Below are 19,639 nucleotides of genomic sequence, written 5' to 3' on the forward strand. Positions count from 1 at the left end.
ATATAATTGAGAGTTTATAAAATAGAAAAAAGGGAGTCACTATAATCCAATTACTTTAATATAGCTGCTGTTATCAATTTGACAAGTCCTTCTATTTTTTTCCCTATACATTCTTTTTTTAAGAGAGAGAGAGAGAGAGAGAGCCAGCGCATGCAAGCATGGAGGGGGGAGGGGCAGATGGAGAGGGAGAGAGAGAATCTTAAGCAGGCTACATGCCCAGAGTTGAGCCCAAAGAAGGGCTGGATCTCAGGACCCTGCAAGAGTTGGAGCCTTAAGTGACTGAGCTACCCAGGTGCCCCAATTTTTTTTTAATATGCTTTTTTTTTTTTTTTTTTTTAAGATTTTATTTACTTGACAGAGAGAGAGAGACCACAAGTAGGCAGAGAGGCAGGCAGAGAGAGAGGAAGGGAAGCAGGCTTCCTGCTGAGCAGAGAGCCCGATGCGGGGCTCGATCCCAGGACCCTAGGATCATGACCTGAGCCAAAGGCAGAGGCCTTAACCCACTGAGCCACCCAAGCGCCCCTTTTAAACATGCTTTTAATCATGCCATACAAATTTTGATGTGTTACTTGTTATTAAATAATCTTTGTAACATAATTTTAATGTGTATATAGACATCTACTGGGGAGATACATTAAAGATTGTTTAAATTTTTCCATGTAGCTGAACAATTGGTTGTTCACATAACAATATCCTCAGGGTGCCTGGGTGGCTCAGTCAGTTAAGTGGCTGCCTTTCGGCTCAGGTCATGATTCCAGGACCCTGGGATCGAGCCCTGCATCCGGCTCCCTGCTTAGTGGAGAGCCTGCTTCTCCCTCTCCCTCTGCCTGCTGCTCTGCCTACTTGTGCTCTCTCTCTGTCTCTCTTTCAAATAAATAAATAAATAAATAAATCTTAAAAAAAAAAAAGAAAGAAAGGAACAGTATCCTCCATTGCTCCCACTCAGGTTCAAGGTTATGAATATTTTTTGGCTCTTGATAAACATCTTAGAAAACACAGTAGGCAAATGCCAATTCTAAAGGCAAAAAAAAAAAAAAAAAAAAAAAGGTTGACCTAGAACTTCAGACTTTGGTGGAAAGAGTTCTTTGGGTGGGGACACTCCACATGCCTCCAGCATGTCTGAGCCCGTGTCGGCAGCTTGAGTTCATCTGGCCCGAAGCAGCGGGAAGCTGCTCTCGGCCTCCTACCGAGGTGTGGGTTGTCACATTTGGTTTATTGCAGTGTGGTTTGACCTGAGGCAATGGCAGGATTCAGAGCAGCCTGTGGTTCTGTAAAGGGGCAGGTGAGAGAAGGGGAGGGGTATCTGGGACAGAAGAGCCGCCTGAATGCAATGCTTGGAACCCACCCTGGGAAGCCTTCACCTGAGTTATGCAAACCTGTGCCAACCACCCCGGGGAATTAAGGAACAGTTCGAGTCATTGTTTCTGTTTCTAAGAAATGTCATTCTGGGTCATGAGAATTACCGGATGGCACAGGCATTTGAGGTTTCTACCCACCTGACTTCTTTCCAATAGTGTGACCCAGGGGCGCCTGGGTGGCTTAGTCCATTAGGCATCTGACTCTGGATTTTTGCTCAGGTCATGATTGCAGGGTCATGATCTCAGGGTCATGAGATCAAGCCCAGTGTTGAGCTTCACATCGGATTCCGTGTTTGGCGTGGAGTCTGGTTGAGATTCTCTCTCTCCCTCTCCCCTGCGCCTCCCCAACCTCTTTCTTTCTCTCAAGAAGAACAGACAAACAAATAGTGTGCTCCAGATGAACAAATCCCAAGAGGAGCTGAACAACGAAAAAGAGAGATTAGCTGCTTCTTCCCACCTGGACTTCTCTTTGCAAACTCTTTTCTATAAAGTCTTAGATGGCCAAGAGGAAGTTTCTCTTTCAGGCACTGTGAGATCTTAGGCATTTGGAAAAATACCAGCCTCTGAAACATATGAACAATACAAGCATGTATGAGCCAATGGGATGGGAACTTTGGTCACTGCTGTTCCCGCAGCACCTAGAACAGTACCAGCCACCTCTAGGACCTCATTAAATACTGACTGAGTGGATGAACAAATGAGTATATCAATAAATAATTCAGCTTGTCTTTCCCTGGACTTGACTTCATCTCTGGCCTTCACATGGACGGCACCCTTGACTCAAATATGCACTTAGTTCCTGTGTCACTGACAGAAAAATAAGGAGATAGTGAATTGGTTCACACCTTGCCCCACCAGTGTATAGTGATGGAGAAAGCTGGTGAGCTCTCTTCTGAGGGTTTTAATTCTTTTAATTCTTGTCTAGGTGTTTTGTTTTTAAGATTTTTTACTTATTTATTCGACAGACAGAGATCACAGGTAGGCAGAGAGGGAGGCAGAGAGGGAAGGGGAAGCAGGCTCCCTGCTGAGCAGAGAACCCATTGCGGGGCTCGATTCCAGGACCCTGGGATCATGACCTAAGCTAAAGGCAGAAGCTTTAACCAACTGAGCCACCCAGGCGCCCCTCTTGTCTAGGCTTAAAAAAAAAAAGGTGGCCGGAGTAATGCTTTGATGTTGCTTGTTTCTGTTCTTTCCATTTTTTCCAGACAGGGAAGCGATCCAAGGCCAATATCATTTTCAACACTTCTCTTGGAACCATTTTTGGGGTTAAGAAGTACGCAGCTGCCCTGCAGGAGATCATCCAGGAGAGGAACCTCACTGTTAACTACAAGCAAAATCTCATCGAAGTTCGAGCTGATAGACAGGAGGCTGTTTTTGAGAATCTGGACAAACCTGGAGAGACCCAAGTGATCTCAGTGAGTGGGGGAGTGAAGCTTGTCAGCTCCACAAACCTCTGGATGCTGGCGACACTGTACCTCCCACCTCCCAGTTGCCATCCTTGTGCGGGGGGCGGGGGGGAGGCTGGTTATAATGAGCGCACCAGGGCAGCGGGAGGGGAGGAGGTGGATCAGAATGGATGGGAAGGAGAAAGGGATAAGAGGCGGTGTCCCTGGGAGCTGAGGAGCGTTTACCTACTGGTATCAGGTGCCTTTTGATCCTGTTTTGTATCTCCATTCTTCTTCCCCTAAGTCACTTGAAGTAGCCAAAAATATTTGATGACTTCAGGTCTTGCCTAGAGTTCAGGAAGGGCTTCCTTCAATGGAGGATTTGGTGATTGTCTTGTTTTACGGAAAACAGCCCTGCCTGTGGGTTGTTCACAACGGATGAGGGTGTCTTTAAACATCTTTCACCTGTGCACAAGACGAGGCACTTCAGAATCCTTGCAGGATCTTGTGGAGCCATGCGCTGATGTGGAAAGATGGAGCCTCTGCGTATGGGCTTGGATTCCGTGCGCGTGTTCCTTCTTCCGTGTCGCGGAAATAGTCCTTCTGCAGAGGCATATGAGGCTGAAGAGCAAGATGTAAAGGCATCTGGAGAAGCCTGCGTGGGAGAATCACTTGTTACAGCACACTGGCAAGAGCCATTAGCAATGAGAAAACGGCTCACAGTGACATTTTATTCATTCCGCAGCTTTAGAGGAATGAAGGGTTCCATTAAAAAAAGGAATTTTGAAGTGAGCCAACGACGAATCTTCTAAACATCAGAACTTCACATTTTAAGCTTTTTAGTACAGGCTTGTTCTAAAATATATTGCACACATCTTTCTTAAGTGGTGTGTATTGACTCTCATTTAAGATGTAACTGATGACTCAAGGTCATAATTTTAAACTTTTATTTGCAAATAATCTTAAACTTAGAGAAGCTGCAAACATAAAACCAGGACAAAGAAAACTGTGTGCTGCGTAGCCTTTACCTAGATTCGTTTATTATTGGGTTTTGCCCTATTGGCTTTATCATTTGACCTCTCTCTCTCCTAATATATTATAATATAATAATATAATATAATATAATATATTTTCAAAGCCTCTAAAGGTGAGTTATATACTTCATATAGCATGGCCCTTTACCCAAATACTTTACTGTAAATCTTTTAAGAGCGCCCTATTCTTTTACATAACCACAGTACAGTTATCAATTCAGGTAACTTAGCATGGGCACAATATTTTAGTCTATCGTTTATATTCGGTTTTGTTGATTGACCTTGTAGCATTTATAGTGTTTTTCTCCCTCCAGGGCAGAACCCAGTCCATAGGCAGGTACTGCCTATAATTGGGATGTCTCTTGAGCATCCTTTGATCTGGAACATTTCCATGGCTTTCCTTGGTTGATATTTTGAAATAATACAGACCGCCTCCCACGGCTTAATTTTTTAGTAGAATGCTCCTCATTTTGGGTTTGCTTATGTTTTCTTGTGATCAGTTTCTGGCTGTGCATTTTAGACTGAAGTACTACTGTATAAGCGATGTCATGTCTTTCTAGGGTATCACGTTTGAGAGCACACAGTGGTCAACTGCCCCTCATTGATGATGTTCATTTGGATCAACAGTCAAGAGATGGCCCAATTTCTCTATTGTTTAATTATTTTTTTTAAAGATTTTATTTATTTATTTGTCAGGGACAGAGGGAGAGAGAGCGAGTGAGCACAGGCAGAGAGGCAGGCAGAGGCAGAGGGAGAAGCAGGCTCCCTGCCGAGCAAGGAGCCCGATGTGGGACTCGATCCCGGGACTCCAGTATTGTGAGCTGAGCCGTAGGCAGTCGCTTAACCAACTGAGCCACCCAGGCGCCCCTTTGAATAGCTTTTTATATAGTTATGCTCCTAGGACCTACTGGGGCTAGTTATCCCCTCCTAAAAGGGTCTCAGACAACTCTTTTATTTGATTTTGTATGTGTCCTTTTTTTAGCTTTCCAGTTTTCTTTTTTCCTGGCTGTCAGGCAGTTTTAAGTGACTTCAGAAGGTCCCTCCAGCTTCAGCTCATCTAAGCTGCTGCTGCTCATTCTTTATTGACTGGAAAATGAGATAGCCAAACTTGTACAATTCTGTGTAAAGTAAAGTGCATGGGCTACAAGTCAGGGCCCCCAGCATAGTTATATGAGCAAAGTGTATGCCCTTGAGTGCATGAACTTAATTTTGTTGTTTGGTGGTTTTTACTCCAGTTCTCAGCTGTGCTCTTGATAGTTGAAGTTGTGGATGGGGACTTGGATAAATAAATGGTTCTTCTTCTTCTTCTTCTTCTTTTTTTTTTTTTAAGATTTTATTTATTTATTTGACAGACGGAGATCACAAGTAGGCAGAGAGGCAGGCAGAGAGAGGGGGAAGCAGGCTCCCTGCTGAGCAGAGAGCCTGATGCCGGGCTCAGTCCCAGGACCCTGGGATCATGACCTGAGCCGAAGGCAGAGGCTTTAACCCACTGAGCCGCCCAGGCGCCCCTAAATGGTTATTCTTCTAAAGGGTTTATAAAGAAGAAGGATATTTGGTCCCCTTTGAGTGATAGGATTTCAGGTCAGATTTTCTTTCCAAACCCAACACCACTCTTAAACTAGGGATTTCAAAAAATCTGCTAAAAGATGTTGAAGTAGTGTTCCCAGCCCTGACTGCACATGGAAATTACTTGGGGAGCTTTTAAATGTTCTGATGGCTAAGTCTAACCCCCACAGATTTTAATTAATTAGTTTGGGGTGTGTGAAATGATGATTGGGAGTTTCAAAATTTCCTCTGATAATTCTCATGTACAAGCAGGATTGAGAATCACCACTGTAAAGAATTAAAAAAAAAAAAAAGAAAAAGAAAGCCTATAGCCTAAATTGTTCAATGGTCAGTGATAATGTATTTCTTTATAGATAAGCAAATGGAAGGTGAAATGGCTTGTCCATATAATGACATTCTGTTTTTCATTTTTTTTTTTTTTTAAGATTTTATTATTTGTCGGAGAGAGAGAGAGAGTGAGCACACGCAGGCAGAAGGAGAAGCAGGTTTCCTGTTGAGCAGGGAGCCCAGTGCGGGGCTCCACGCGGGGCTCTTTGTGGGGTGAAGGCAGACGTTTAACAACTGAGCCACCCAGGCGCCCCCTGTTTTTCATTCTACACAAACCCGTTACTTCAGGCCAGAGCTTCTAAGACCTACAGGTTTCGTGTGTCAGAATCTCTATTTTTGTTTGAGATTTTGTTAGAGTGTGGAGTCCTGGGCCTCACTCAGACCTGCTGCACTGGGCTCTGGGGGTGGTGGGCCCCAGGAACCTGCATTTCCCACAAGCCTCCCAAATGCTGCTTCTCAACATGAAAGTTTCAAAACCGCTATTCTGAATAGATTATTTTCTGGTAATGAAGGAGAACCAAGTTCTTCGTTATACGCGGTTTGTGGAAATAACGTATGAAGGACAAGCTATGGCTAAATGCCAATGTTAATTTTCAATATATCTGTAAAGCAGACCTTAGTATATCTTTTGTAGGATTTTAGCTCAAATAAAACTTCATGCCTTTATAATGATTATATGGAAACATTTACTTTCCTTCTAGCAAAGATGTATGGAATTCATGTGTACTTGTGAAGTTTAAGCACATCGATGCCAATGGATTGAGATAACTCTGGTAAAATTTCTCCCTCAGCTAAAAAAAAAAAAAAAAAAAAAAAAAGTAGTTCTGGTTAACTATAGAAAAACAGACCCAGCCTTAGTAATTCGGTGGATGATGGCTGTGGCCCATTTCATACATTATCCTGCAGTCATGTGCTCTGTTTCCATGGTCATTAGGAGAGCCAGGCTCAGGGGCCTGTGCCAATAAAGAACCACCCAAGATCCCCTTGCAAAGGCGCACTGGCCATTTACAGCATGGTTCTGCCTTAGGGCTAATTACACTTCTAACCATCTGAGAGTGGGAATAAAGACAAGCCACCTCCTTAACTCCTTCTGCTGTCCATGATTGCCATCCACCAACGAGGGCATGGACCTCCTTACGGAAGCCAGGACCTATGGACTGTCACAAAGCTGGGATTGTCTGAAGAGGCTAAAGTTTGCACCTTAATGAAATGTTTTGGGACTCTTAAATCAGGTTGAAATTGCTTGATAGAGTTTATAAATAATAATAAAAAGACTGAAAAGGATAAACTACAGAAATATTATATAAACAAACAAAAAGGTATTACATAAATTAAAAAAACTAAATGAGCCATCTGAATTATCATGGTGGGTTAGAGCAGTGCTGCCAAGGGTCAGGTTGACATAGGATTTTTTTAGGGGGGGAAAAATCCACCCTGTCCCCTACACTGTTCAGTAAACCCTTCACTGAATCAGATGCCTCTGTCCTCCAAAATGCTAGCGAATATTCTCACCACCCTTTATTTCACCTTAAATTGGCATTCTGCTGGTTTCCTTTATGGATTTTGGGAGTCCACCAGTATTTGGGAAGGGTGCTCCCTTACCAGCTCTGCACACTGTTTTTACAGGTTTTGGGGACTCTGAGCACCTTTTTGCAAAATAAAACCGAAGTACCAGACTTTGCAAGTAGACAGCCAAGGATCAGGGAGAGAGCAACTGAGAACCACCACCTTTTTTTTAAGGAATAACAGACACATCGGGGTTAGTGAGGTTCATTCCGGTGTTTCTGATTCCCCCATACCTCCTGCCCAGAAGGATCACGTCAGCTCTCTATGGGGAGACCATATCAGGCAAGAGAATGGTTAGTTGTTTTATTAGGACACTGCCTGGGAGCGTTTAAGACCTTGGAGAAGGTGTGGATTAGTGCAAACGTGAAGTAGGTAGAGCACGGTTCAGTGTCTGGGTAAGGGAGATCAGGGGACAACTTTCGAGGCTGGAGAAATACTGGAAAAAACACCAATGTGGATGCTTTCCTTCTTTGTAGTATGAAATGCTTCATGTAACACCACCCATGAGTTCGCCAGATGTCCTCAAGACGAGTCCTGTGGCAGATGCTGCCGGCTGGGTGGACATCGATAAAGAAACTCTTCAACACAAGAAATACCCCAATGTCTTTGGCATCGGGGACTGCACCAACCTTCCCACGTCAAAGACCGCAGCTGCAGTGGGTAAGAGAATGAGCCAGGTTTCTTACTCTCTCAGAATGATGTCACCCTGAAGTCACTGTCATCACAAAAACCAAAGCTTGGCACAAATGGCATTTCATTAATAATGAACCTTCCATGGCCTAGAAATGACTTCAGCCTCCCTGACACAGAAGCAGGTTGTCTGTGAACTTAGCATCCTATGAGGAAGAAAGAGCCACCTGACCTCATCTGCCTTTGTTTGGGTCTGAGAAGTGGTTTGCCGGGCAGGGGGCATTTGGGAGAGGGTACCATTTTTCCAGATATCTGGAATTCCCTTACTTCTCATCCTGCCACACTCCTCTGCTTGGCCTCTTTTTTGCCTGTGACACAAGGCAGGTTGGCTATTTTTCTTTAGCTTGAAACACTGTAAAGCTGAGGAGGTGTTTGTTTCCACAGAAAACACATGCAAGTCAATGAAAGCTTGCAGACCAGAAAATTGTTCTCGTAGGACAAATACAGTGGAGTGTGCCATCATTGGTGCATGATCAAGGCCTCAGCCTGGAAAACTAAATTCTTTCTCTCCATGTTCTGTGCTAGCAGTGATGAGGAGAATTGGCTTTTAGATGCTGTCCTCTCTAGACAAGAACTGTCTTCTCCGGGTGCTGTAAAACACAGACATTCCCGCGGCTGGGATGAGAGTATTTTGTGTGAATTGCACACCCGTGGAACAGGTTGGCTGTTACTTTCACTACTGCAACCCACGAAGGGCTTTCTGGGAAACCCGCTCAATGTCTTTATCATTATTAATAATCATTGCCCCCTCAACTTTTGATTTCAAAAATCTCAAACCGTGAAAAATTGGGAAGTACTATGAATATTCCGATAGCCTTTAGATATTAACCAACGTCATCTTTTGTAACATTGTCTTGATTACTCTATGTACATTTTTTTGGCGAGTCATCTGAAAGTGGGTTTTGATGTAGTAAAACCTCACCCTCAAGTACATCAACCTATATCTCTTTAAGAACAGGACTTTCTCTTCTATATCCATAAGACCATCTGCTGCCCATGGACCCTGCCGATCTGGACTAAAACTAAGACTCAAAAAACAATGAGTTCATTAAATTCATTGTTGCCCCCGTTGTTAAGATATAGGCGGGAGGTATAAGCAATTGCAAAATAAAAAGGGGGGTACTTAACTTACTGTTTCTAATAAAAGGAAGCGGGGGGCTCTGCATAACCTTAGGAGAGAAATACTGTTTCTGGGTAAATCACACTGGAGTCATTAAAACAGTCTATCAGCCGTTAAAAACAGGGGTATAGAACTGGCTAAAAAGTCAAAGATTTGACTAGTCTCCAAAGAAAAGGGGGGAATGTAAGGACCTACTTACTTAGCAAGAGGCTTTCATTAAAGTTAAACTGTCCCTGCTTCCCTTCCCCCAGGGGATTCACTTAAAAAAAAGTCCCGGAAACCAGCTCCAGGTAACAAAGTCCAGATACAAGGGTGGGTAAGACCAGGTGGAGACATCGGATCAGTGAGGGGGGGATGCATACACTCTCCCTGGTTACCAAGGAGTAGGGGCCCCGCCCTTTGGGAGCCTTTTGGGCGCCAATCCCAACCAAGGTGATAGGCTGGGTCAAATGTTTACTAGGGTAAATTGTAACTCAGTTGGTCATCTGTGCGTGGCCAGGCCCAACCGCATGGCCTTTGCCCTTAAAAGCTAGACTGTGAAACAGAGAAGGGTCGCCCTCTCTTGTAAGAGGTGCGTCCCTGAACGTTCGGTTAGATTCTTTTTTTTTTTTTTTTTAAAGATTTTATTTATTTATTTGACAGATCACAAGTAGAGAGGCAGGCAGAGGGAGAGAGAGAGAGAGAGAGGGAAGCAGGCTCCCTGCTGAGCAGAGAGCCCGATGCGGGACTCGATCCCAGGGCCCTGGGATCATGACCTGAGCTGAAGGCAGCGGCTTAACCCACTGAGCCACCCAGGCGCCCGTTCGGTTAGATTCTTGATGCTTGGCGCGAAATAAAGCTTTGCTTGACCTTCGCTTTAAAAAAAAAAAAAAAGAAAGAACAAGGACTTTCTCTTCTATATCCATAAGACATGATCATGTCGAAGGAATCGAACATTGTATTGTCTCATATATAATCATCTCTTATCCAGTTCGGATTTCTCCAGTTTTCATAAAAATGGCCTTTATTACCCCCATGTCATCCCCCTTAAATCCATGAGCCAGTTAAGGGCTATACACTGCATTGGATGTCCTGTCTTTTTGGTTTCCTTTAATCTAGAATAGACCTTCTGACTTTCTTTTTTCACTTTTATGACACTGTCTTTTTGAAGAGTCGAGATTGGTTGTCTTGTAGAACATCCCATAATTTAGAGTTGTCTGGTGGTCTTCTTAAAATTAGATTCAGGTGATCCATTTTGGCAAGACCCTCCACACGTGAGACTGTGTTCCTCCCGCTGCCTCCCCTTAGGGGCCCGCCATGTTAGCTTGTCTTATCCTTGGTGAAGCTAGATTTTATCACTGGGTGAAGGGGTGCTTGTCAGTTCTCTCTACTATAAAGATATCTTTTCTCTTTGTGATTTACAGGCAGACTGTGTGACGATACTCTCAATTTACATTTCTCTTAATGTAACCTGCTGAATTTACGTGTGGAGAATGCCTGTGGGTACACGTGGGGCACAGATTACCCAGTGTGTGGCCTACTTCAGACACATTCCATTCACTGTTCTGAAGAGATAATATTAAGTACGATTATACAAAAAGTTATGAGTGGAAAATTTGCTGCTTCTGTGTTCCCCCTAACCACTTAGAGAGTGTCCCCATTGTTTTTACATCTGTTTTTTTTTTTCCAGTCTGTATGCTTTTGTATGATTGCTCCCGAATTCATTTAATGAGTCTACTCTTTAATTTATATTTATGTTGTTTCCAGGCAATTTGCGTTTCAAACAGCTTGAATGTTTTCATTCATTCATGTTAAATGCATATATATATATATATATATGTATATATATGTCACTTCACATTTTAGCGATGAAATGACTGCAGTCCCAGTGTTCCCTAAGTGGATCCACATAGCTTAGTAGATTCCCTTCCCCGGGGTGTCCTAAGTAGCCCTAGCAAGGCTTTCACTTGTTCCATAACCCATCCTTGGCTTACTTGCCACCCAGCCAGGTATCGAACCTCATTCCAGACCACTGTGCTACTCTGAGTGAGACCTCATGTTGCCACATTGAATCTAGCTTCCCCGTTGCTCAGGCCTCTTTCTCTGAAGATTGTCCTTTCATTACCCACACCACAGTGTGGGTATTTATCACAGTGTGATATTTAACAAAAGTTAACAGAAGGTTTGGGAATAACAGAAGGGGATTATAATACAGGGAAAACCTACAACTCACATACACTTTCATGCACACACACCTTAAACCTGGATACCAGACACTTCACAGTGTGACTGCTTTCTGGGTCCCAGCCTCTCTGCAGGTGGTACCTTGCTGGGCCCTGTTTCTCCTCATCTGGTGGCCTGGATGCCCTGGTGCAGAGGCCTCCTTGGGTCTTCTCAGTAAAGATTCCAAACTCTTTGTGGCCTTCAAAAGGGAACAGAGTTTTCCAAAATGGAAATAGGATCTTTAGATATGTTAAAACAATGAGGACAGCCAGTTTATATATTAGAGAAAGAGAGAGAGAGTGCAAGCAGGGGGAGGGGCAGAGGGAGAGAGAGAACGTCAAGCAAATGCCTCACTGAGCACAGAGCATGACACGGGGCTCCATCTCACGACCTTGAGATCATCACCTGAGCTGAAATCAAGAGTCAGATGCTTGGGGCACATGGGTGGCTCAGTTGCTAAGCATCTGCCTTTGGCTCAAGTCATTATCGCAGGGTCCTGGGATCAAGTCCCACATTGGGCTCCCTGTTCCGTGGAGAGCCCGTTTATCCCTCTTCCTCTGCCTGCTCACCCCCCACCATGCTCGCTATCGTTCTCAAATAAATAAATAAAATCTTAAAAAAGATTCAGATGCTTAACTGATTGATCCACCCAGACACCCTAGCCAGTTTATATTTTTAAGCAGAATTATTTACTCCTCATTTTTTTGAACTTCCACATTTTAGAAAAACATCTATTTCTCTTTTGATTTGGGCATCAGCAAACTATACTCTGCTGGACAGGTGCAACGTGCTGCCTGTTTTTGTAGGAATGATTTCTGCCGTTTAACATAATCAGTTTGATGATAGGGAGCACTGAGGGTCAGAAAAAGAATTCCATTCTTCTCACTAGTAGACCTGTATTAACAAAAAATTATTTTTGTATTTTGGATTTTGTTAATAATTTTTTGTCTTGTTTTCTCTCTTGTTATATAATATCTTTGATATTTGCCTCTTGTCCTCTGGGCCCACAAGGTGTAAAGTTTTCTTTTATTGTATTTTTTTAGAGAAGGAGTGGGGGACAGAGGGAGAGGGAGAGAGAAAATCCTAAGCAGGCTCCATGCCTAGCATGGAGCCCGATGAGGGGGGTTCCATCTCATGACCCTGAGATCATGACCTGAGCCAAAATCAAAAGTTGGACACTTAACCGACTGAGCCACACAGGCACCCCTATAAAATTCTCCTTTACAGAAAAAGTTTGTTGACTCCTGGCTTTGGGGATTGCAAAACAACTGCTTTAATGAACATTTTACAGCATAAACATAACCCATCTTTCCTCAAAAGTAAATCTAGTTTTCTAACTCTAGAGACACAAACTGCCTTATATTTTTAAAAGGGCAGTTTGATTATTCAACATTGAACACAGACTGGGATTAGAGGATATTAGAGGTGTAAAAATGCTATTGTGTTTATACTTTATCTTTTTATTTTTTAAAGATTTTATTTATTTATTTGAGAGAGAGACAGTGAGAGAGAGCATGAGCTAGGAGAAGGTAAGAGAGAGAAGCAGACTCCCCGTGGAGCTGGGAGCCCGATGCGGGACTCGATCCCGGGACTCCAGGATCATGACCTGAGCTGAAGGCAGTCGTCCAACCAACTGAGCCACCCAGGCGTCCCTGTGTTTATACTTTAAAAGTTCCTCATTTTGGGGTGCCTGGGTGGCTCAGTGGGTTAAGCCACTGCCTTCAGCTCGGGTCATGATCCCAGGGTCCTGGGGTTGAGCCCCACATCCAGCTCCCCCACTTGGCGGGGAGCCTGCTCCTTTCTCCCTCTCCCTCTGTCTGCTGCTCCCCTGCTTGTGCTCTCTCGCTCTCACTGTCAAATAAATAAAATCTTTTATTTTTTATTTTTTTAGATTTTATTTATTTTTTTATTTGACAGGTAGAGATCACAAGAGAGGCAGGCAGAGAGAGGGGAGGGGGGAAGCAAGCTCCCCGCCGAGCAGAGAGCCCGATGCGGGGCTCGATCCTAGGACTCTGTGATCATGACCTGAGCCGAAGGCAGAGGCTTAACCCACGGAGCCACCCTGGTGCCCCAATAAATAAAATCTTTAAAAAAAATAATAAAATTTCCTCATTTTTCAGAGATATACACAGAAATATTTATGGGTGAATTGATGTGATTGTTTGCTCTGAAAATACTCCAGAAAAAAACAGTAGCATCTGATAGGATAGATGGAACAAGAATGGTAGAGTTTGAATAGAAATAGAAAAGGCAGTCTCCCACTCTTGCCATCAAAAACCAAGAACATCTGTCTACCTGTCTGACTGTCTACATCTGGTCCAGCCTCTGCCAGGACATTCCAGGACAAAGGAAAACTCACTGTTTGACCCATTGAATATTATCTGAGGCCGTCTGAACAAGGACAGAGGGACATCCGAATAGGCTAGGGGATTCTGGACACAGAGGCCAAGTTCACAACCATTGACCCCTAGGAGAAGGGAACCGGATTTGGGGTAGGGCCATTGTTACAGTTCTCTTGTTTAGATAGGACTGGCTCTTGAGTTTCAAACTTACAGAGGCATCTGTGTGGGCCTTTGGTGAATTAAAGAACCCCTTCTGGTAGCCAGAACTTTGAGTGGTAAGGTGAGCCATGTTCCAGTTAAAAATCTAGAGGGATAGAGAATAGAGGCTTCTTAACTTGTTGGTATTTGTCTGCAACTTAGTTTTCTTAGAAAACCTAGATGCTTAAATTTTTCTGACTTTTCCATTTCTCTCCTAGCTGCCCAGTCAGGAATACTTGACAGAACAATTTCTCTGATTATGAAGAATCAAAAACCAATGAAAAAGGTCTGTATGCCTTATAAGAAGCCCTAGCTCAATTAACATCTCTTCTGTGTGAAAGCAGTGTTTTCCCACAATTCTGCCACTTTCTTAATTGGTTTCTTTCATACGGGTACTTTAATTTTTGCCTTTAGTATGTATTTTTGTTAGGTAATTTACATTTTTCACTGTACGAAAAATGAAAATATACAAAAAAGGAAGAAAATTGCCACTCTCTAGAATAAATATTAAATTCTCAAGTATTTCTGTCATCCCATGAAAAAAGTCACTTTCCAACTTGGTCTCACATGCAAATTTAGTACGATGGCTACACCTCGTGTCCACTGGTGACTGGCTACAACCGTGTGATTCTTGCGGAGTTCGACTACAATGCTCAGCCGCTGGAAACCTTCCCCTTTGACCAGAGCAGAGAGCGACTTACCATGTACCTCATGAAGGCCAACCTGATGCCTTTCCTGTATTGGAATATGATGCTGAGGTAAGGTCATCCTCTAGGGTAGAGACACACCTCACCGACTTGTGCAGGGTGGTTGTTTCAAGGAGGACTTCAAGCTGTGGGAGCCATCAGGACCCAGAGCAGAACTGGAAGATGGCGTTTGCTTTGTTGTGTTTTCTCCTGGATAAGTGATGGCGGCCTAGGGTCTGCTCATCTCAGACATAGTTGGTGGGAAAGAGGCCGCTCCGGGGGAGAGAAAGGAATCATTCCACATTTGCCAGCCACAGGGGGAGGCAGCCTCTTCCCTTCTTCATTAGTGGCAGTGACCAAATCTTCTGTTTTCCATGCCCTGTCTCTCTCTTGGTGCTAGATTAATAGTAATAGTAATAATAGTAGTAGTAGAGTAGTAGTAGTAGTAGTAGTAGTAGTAGTAGTAAATCACTTCCATGTGTCAAATACTTTTTCATCTGCCACCTTTGGTTTTTATTGTATTCTAGGAAAAAGAAAACCTCATGATTAAGAGCATAGCTTTGGAGTCAGACTTGTGTCTGAGTCCTGCTTCTTCCATTCACTAGCTGAGTGTCCTAGGGCAAGTTGCTTAAACACTCTGTTTAAGTTTCTTTATGTTTTCTTTTTTATGTTTAAGTTTCTTATCTACAAAATGAAAGGAACATTGCCACCTCACAGGATGAGGATTAATGAGATGACACATAGACAGCTACATAGTAGGCATTCAATAAATAAATAGAATAATAAAAATTAATAGTTCTTCTTTGTCCCAAAAGTGACAATCTCATTTCACTTGTCCAAACCCTTAAGAGATGGTTAAATCAGGATATGTATACCAGTGGTTTTCAACCAGGGGTGATTTTGCCCCTGAGGGGACATTTGGCAATATTGGGAGACGTATTTGATTGTCACAACTGGAGGGGATGCTTAGGAGCGTCTAGTGAGCAGAGGCCAGAGATGTTGCTAATCATCCTAAAATGCACAAGACAGACCCATAGCAAAGAAATATCTGGTCCAAAATGTCAGCAGGGCCAAGGTTGAGAAACCCTGACCTATACTTAATTTACGAGCGAACGACCGTAGAGAGGATTGCAGTTTGCCTGCAGCAAAGACTTCATACCAGTTTGCTGAATTGAGTCTGTGTGTCCTGGCTCTGCGTTAAAGCCAGGATCCAAAGTAGGTTGTCCCCTTCTGGTCATGGGATCTTTCTACTTAACTAGACAAATGTGGCTTTCTGTGCGGAGAAGTGCGCTTCCGGAGCAAGCGCCTCCCTTTCAACTTCCTGCTGCTGAAGTCTCCCTCATCTTTTCTGATGCAAATAATCTCCGTCATTTCTTCCAGGGGTTACTGGGGAGGACCAGCTTTTCTGAGGAAGGTGTTCCATCTGGGTATGAGTTAAGGACGGCTCAACCCTCGCTCTCCTTGGATGGCTTCTGAACCCAAATCACAGTCGCTGATTGACCAAGAGCAGCAGGAAGAACTTAAAACCTAACCCTGTGCAAAGACTTAATTGCTGGATCATGGTGACCAAATGCCTCCCTTTTTAGTGCCTCTGGATAGCCACCGTGTGGTCTGCCCCGGATGAGTTTGATGCTTTGGAAATATTCAAATGAGAGGATAGATTTCTATTTTTTAAATAAAAGCTTGCCATTGATTGAGATTCCGTGAGACAGTTTTATCTTGACTGGTGGGATGAAAAGTTATAGCCGTTGGGAGCCAGAGTTGGTGGCAGAAGCTTACATGTTGCCTACTTACAAGTGTCCCACGGACAGCTGGTGCAATTTCCCCAGAGCCTGTTTGGATTCACAGAAAAGTCACTCCAGGGAAAATACTATTTCAAACGGTGTGTGTGAGACAGCCCTGAACACGTGATGCATAGACCTCCTCTTCAGGGGCCTGGTGGCTGCTGCCTGTTACAACCATTCAGAGTTCAAACCTGAACGGTTACCTAGTTTAGGTAACAATGTTACTTACCTAGGATTGCTAAGTCTTTCTGATTTCCTGGAGTTCTGCCGATGACTGGAGAAACTGCTCAGGCACTCAGTCATTCATTCAACAAATATTTACAAAGCACGCTCTACCTGCCATGCATGATTTTGGCCCAGGAGACGCAGCGATGAACAGAGGGTGCTCTGCCCAGACTTCTGAGGTTTATGGGATAGTTTCCTCCTCTTTTCCTGGGATGTGGGAGGGCTTGCTGGATGAGACCTTGGTTGGTTCGGAAAGCAGACTTTCTTCATGGCCCCCATTCCAGGAGGGTACAGGGCACCACTCCAGCAGTGGACCCCTGGTTATAGGAGTGGAAGGAAGATGTTTTCTGTGGTAGCCACATATCTGGCTTGTCTGCAGTATTCCTCTCTAACATTTGTTATCCTAGCAGAGCTATTAACAGTGCCCCCTTTTATTCCAAAATGTCCTGTTTGGACAATATATTGACCATTCTCACAGGTGCACTCACTGCCTCCCACCCCACCTCAGGCCTGGAAAGGGAGAGCAAAGAAGCTCATCACCTCCTGCACATTCACACAGTGCTTGTGAAGCAGGCAGGGGCAGGATTATTCTGCCTTTTACTTTGACTCCCTCCTGAGGTGGCTGCAGGCTGGTTCCTGATGGGGTGCCCATTCCGGCAGGCATGTGAAATCAGGGAGAGCTGGGTGCTGGTCACTTCCCATGACCTTCCTCTGCAAGATCTAAGAGGGCCTGGAAGGAGCCAGCTATTACTTTCTCCCTGGATGTGGACAAAAGTGCTGGTGAAGACGGTTTCTGCATTTTTAGGGATGGGCTGGGATTCTTGGAATGGCTGAGGACGCCATTGGCTTGAGGTCAAGTCAATATGAAACCCTTTGCAGGGTGAACCAGAGAGCCTCCTGCGTCCACTTATGATCATGCATTCTGAATGAAGCTCCAAGCGTCAGGGAATTGCTTCTGGATTTGCATGATGCCGGGCAGAATTTATTGCCAACGCTGGAGGGGGTGGTAACCACTGTTGGCCAGAATTCCAGAAAAGCTTGGTCTTTGAAACCTTATCTCCTTAACCACAAATGTAGGGTTGGCCAAGGGAGAGACCTTCCCTTGGGACTGCCTCCAGTTACTGGATCAGGTAGTGGAAGAGGGGGTAAGACCTGGAATAGAGGTGAGGGTGGGTGGTTTCTCCAGTGGTGGGATATTTGTTGGAGTGAGGTTACAGGTCCTGCCCTGTGTGGAGATCTGTCTCACTCAGAGCTGATGCCTTCAGAATACCAAAGGGAAACCAGGCTGGAACTATTGATTTGAGCAATCTCTCCTTGGTCCCCTCCCCTTGTCCCAGGAGCTTCTTCCCGGGAGTGGAAATTCCTACCTTGACATTAGCCCTGGGTGAGCTATGGGTGTAATAACAGAGCTGGGATGGCAGCTAAGGGACCACTGGGGTCCAGGGAGGGAAGTAGCATTTGTCATCAAAGGGGACATGGTTTCAGATTTAGTAGATTTTTTTGCCGTTAAAAACATTTTTAGTGTTTTTTCTTATGTCAAACTTAAAAAAAAAAAGGTTTAATTTATTTGAGAGAGAGTAAGAGCAAGCTTGAGAGAGAGAACACAAAGGGAGAGGGAGAAGCAGATTCTCCGCTGAGCGGGGAGCCCGATGATGTGGGACTCGATCCCAGGACCCTGAGATCATGACCTGAGCTGAAGGCAGAGGCTTAACCCACTAAGCCACCATGTCTGACTCTTGTAGAAAATGTAGAGAACGGAGATAATAAAAAAATAAAAATGACTCCAAATCCATCCCCCAGTTATAGCAACTAATAAGTCTTGGTGTCTTTTTCTCTGTTGACCTAACTATCACATGTCAACTTTTTGAAAACAAAACAAAACAACAAATCACACTGCGAGTACTATTTTTTTTTTAAGATTTTATTTATTTATTTGACAGACAGAGATCACAAGTAGGCAGAGCATCAGGCAGAGAGAGATAGAGGAAGCAGGCTCCCCGCTGAGTAGAGAGCCCGATTTGGGGCTCGATCCCAGGACCCTGGGATCATGACCTGAGCTGAAGGCAGAGGCTTTAACCCACTGAGCCACCCAGGTGCCCCTGCAAATACTATTTGTATTTTATACTTCCTATGTGTTGAAGACCCAGAGGTTGGTTGTAGAGAGTAGATTGGCGAGTAATTAGTTATATGAGGAGCACAGATCCTTTGTGTTGGCTAAGAGAATTGCCAATTAATTAACGTAACACATGTATGTCTCATACCTAGTAGAGAATTGGGGTATAGTCAGTACTAGATACTTTCCTCGCATAATCCTGCAATAATCCTACAAACAAAATTATCAAAGACGTGGAATTTTTTTCTTTTTAGGGAAGGTAGCTTTTGTAATCCAACATTTAAGAGTAGCTTCTCTGATTGTTTTAATGCACTGGATAACTCCAGGCTGATTTTGAAGCAAAGTCCCCTGTTCACACCCTAAGACCCCACTTGGAACTTTCAGTCAGGATGAACTCATTGTGATCATCTCAGGCAAGGAAGGAACAAGAGGAATGCTTTGGATAACCTGAAGTGTTTGTTATTTATTTATTTAAAGATTTTATTTATTTGAGAGAGACCCGGAGAGAGAGTGAGCGGTGGGGTTGGGGAGAGGCAGAGGGAGCAGCAGATTCCCTGCCGAGCAGGGAGCCTGATGTAGGAGTGCATCTGAGGACCCTGAGATCATGACAGGAGCTGAAGGCAGCTGCTAAACGGACTGAGCTACCAGGCACCCCAAGCTGAAGCTTTTTTTTTTTTTTAATTAAAGATTTTACTTATCTGAGAGAGAGCAAGAGTAGGAGGTGGAGGAGCAGAGGGTGAAGCAGGCTCCCCACTGAGCAGGGAGCCCGATGTGGGGCTTGACCCCAGGACCCTGGGATCCTGACCTGAGCTGAAGGCAGATGCTTAACCGACTGAGCCACCCAGGTGCCCCCCAAGCTGAAGCTCTTTGAGTGGATTAATGAAAACCAGGTCTCTAGTTAGGCTAACTGCCAAGCAGCTGAGGAGAATGCTTGTCTGTAATAAGCAGGAGAAAGTCAAGGTTAATACTTTGCCACAGAGAGGTAGAAAGATCACAAGAGACAGTTGAGAAAGATGGATGGTGAAATACTGGACAGTTTTCTC

At 44.2% G+C, this 19,639-nt stretch overlaps 1 protein-coding gene across 2 annotated transcripts in view; it reads left to right on the forward strand.

Moving 5' to 3' along the window:
- Positions 1 to 16,173, forward strand: part of SQOR (sulfide quinone oxidoreductase) — a 51,598-nt gene extending 35,425 nt beyond the window's left edge. For both annotated transcript variants that reach the window (XM_047737699.1, XM_047737700.1), the window contains exons 6-10: positions 2,564 to 2,773; positions 7,713 to 7,896; positions 14,007 to 14,074; positions 14,368 to 14,546; positions 15,855 to 16,173. In XM_047737699.1, coding sequence (XP_047593655.1) covers positions 2,564 to 2,773; positions 7,713 to 7,896; positions 14,007 to 14,074; positions 14,368 to 14,546; positions 15,855 to 15,912 — 699 coding nt within the window. In that variant the 3' untranslated portion in view covers positions 15,913 to 16,173. The remainder of the gene's footprint in view (positions 1 to 2,563; positions 2,774 to 7,712; positions 7,897 to 14,006; positions 14,075 to 14,367; positions 14,547 to 15,854) is intronic.
- Positions 16,174 to 19,639: the final 3,466 nt, after the last annotated feature.

This window comes from Lutra lutra, chromosome 7 (assembly GCF_902655055.1).
Source record: "Lutra lutra chromosome 7, mLutLut1.2, whole genome shotgun sequence".
Classification (NCBI taxonomy): domain Eukaryota; kingdom Metazoa; phylum Chordata; class Mammalia; order Carnivora; family Mustelidae; genus Lutra; species Lutra lutra.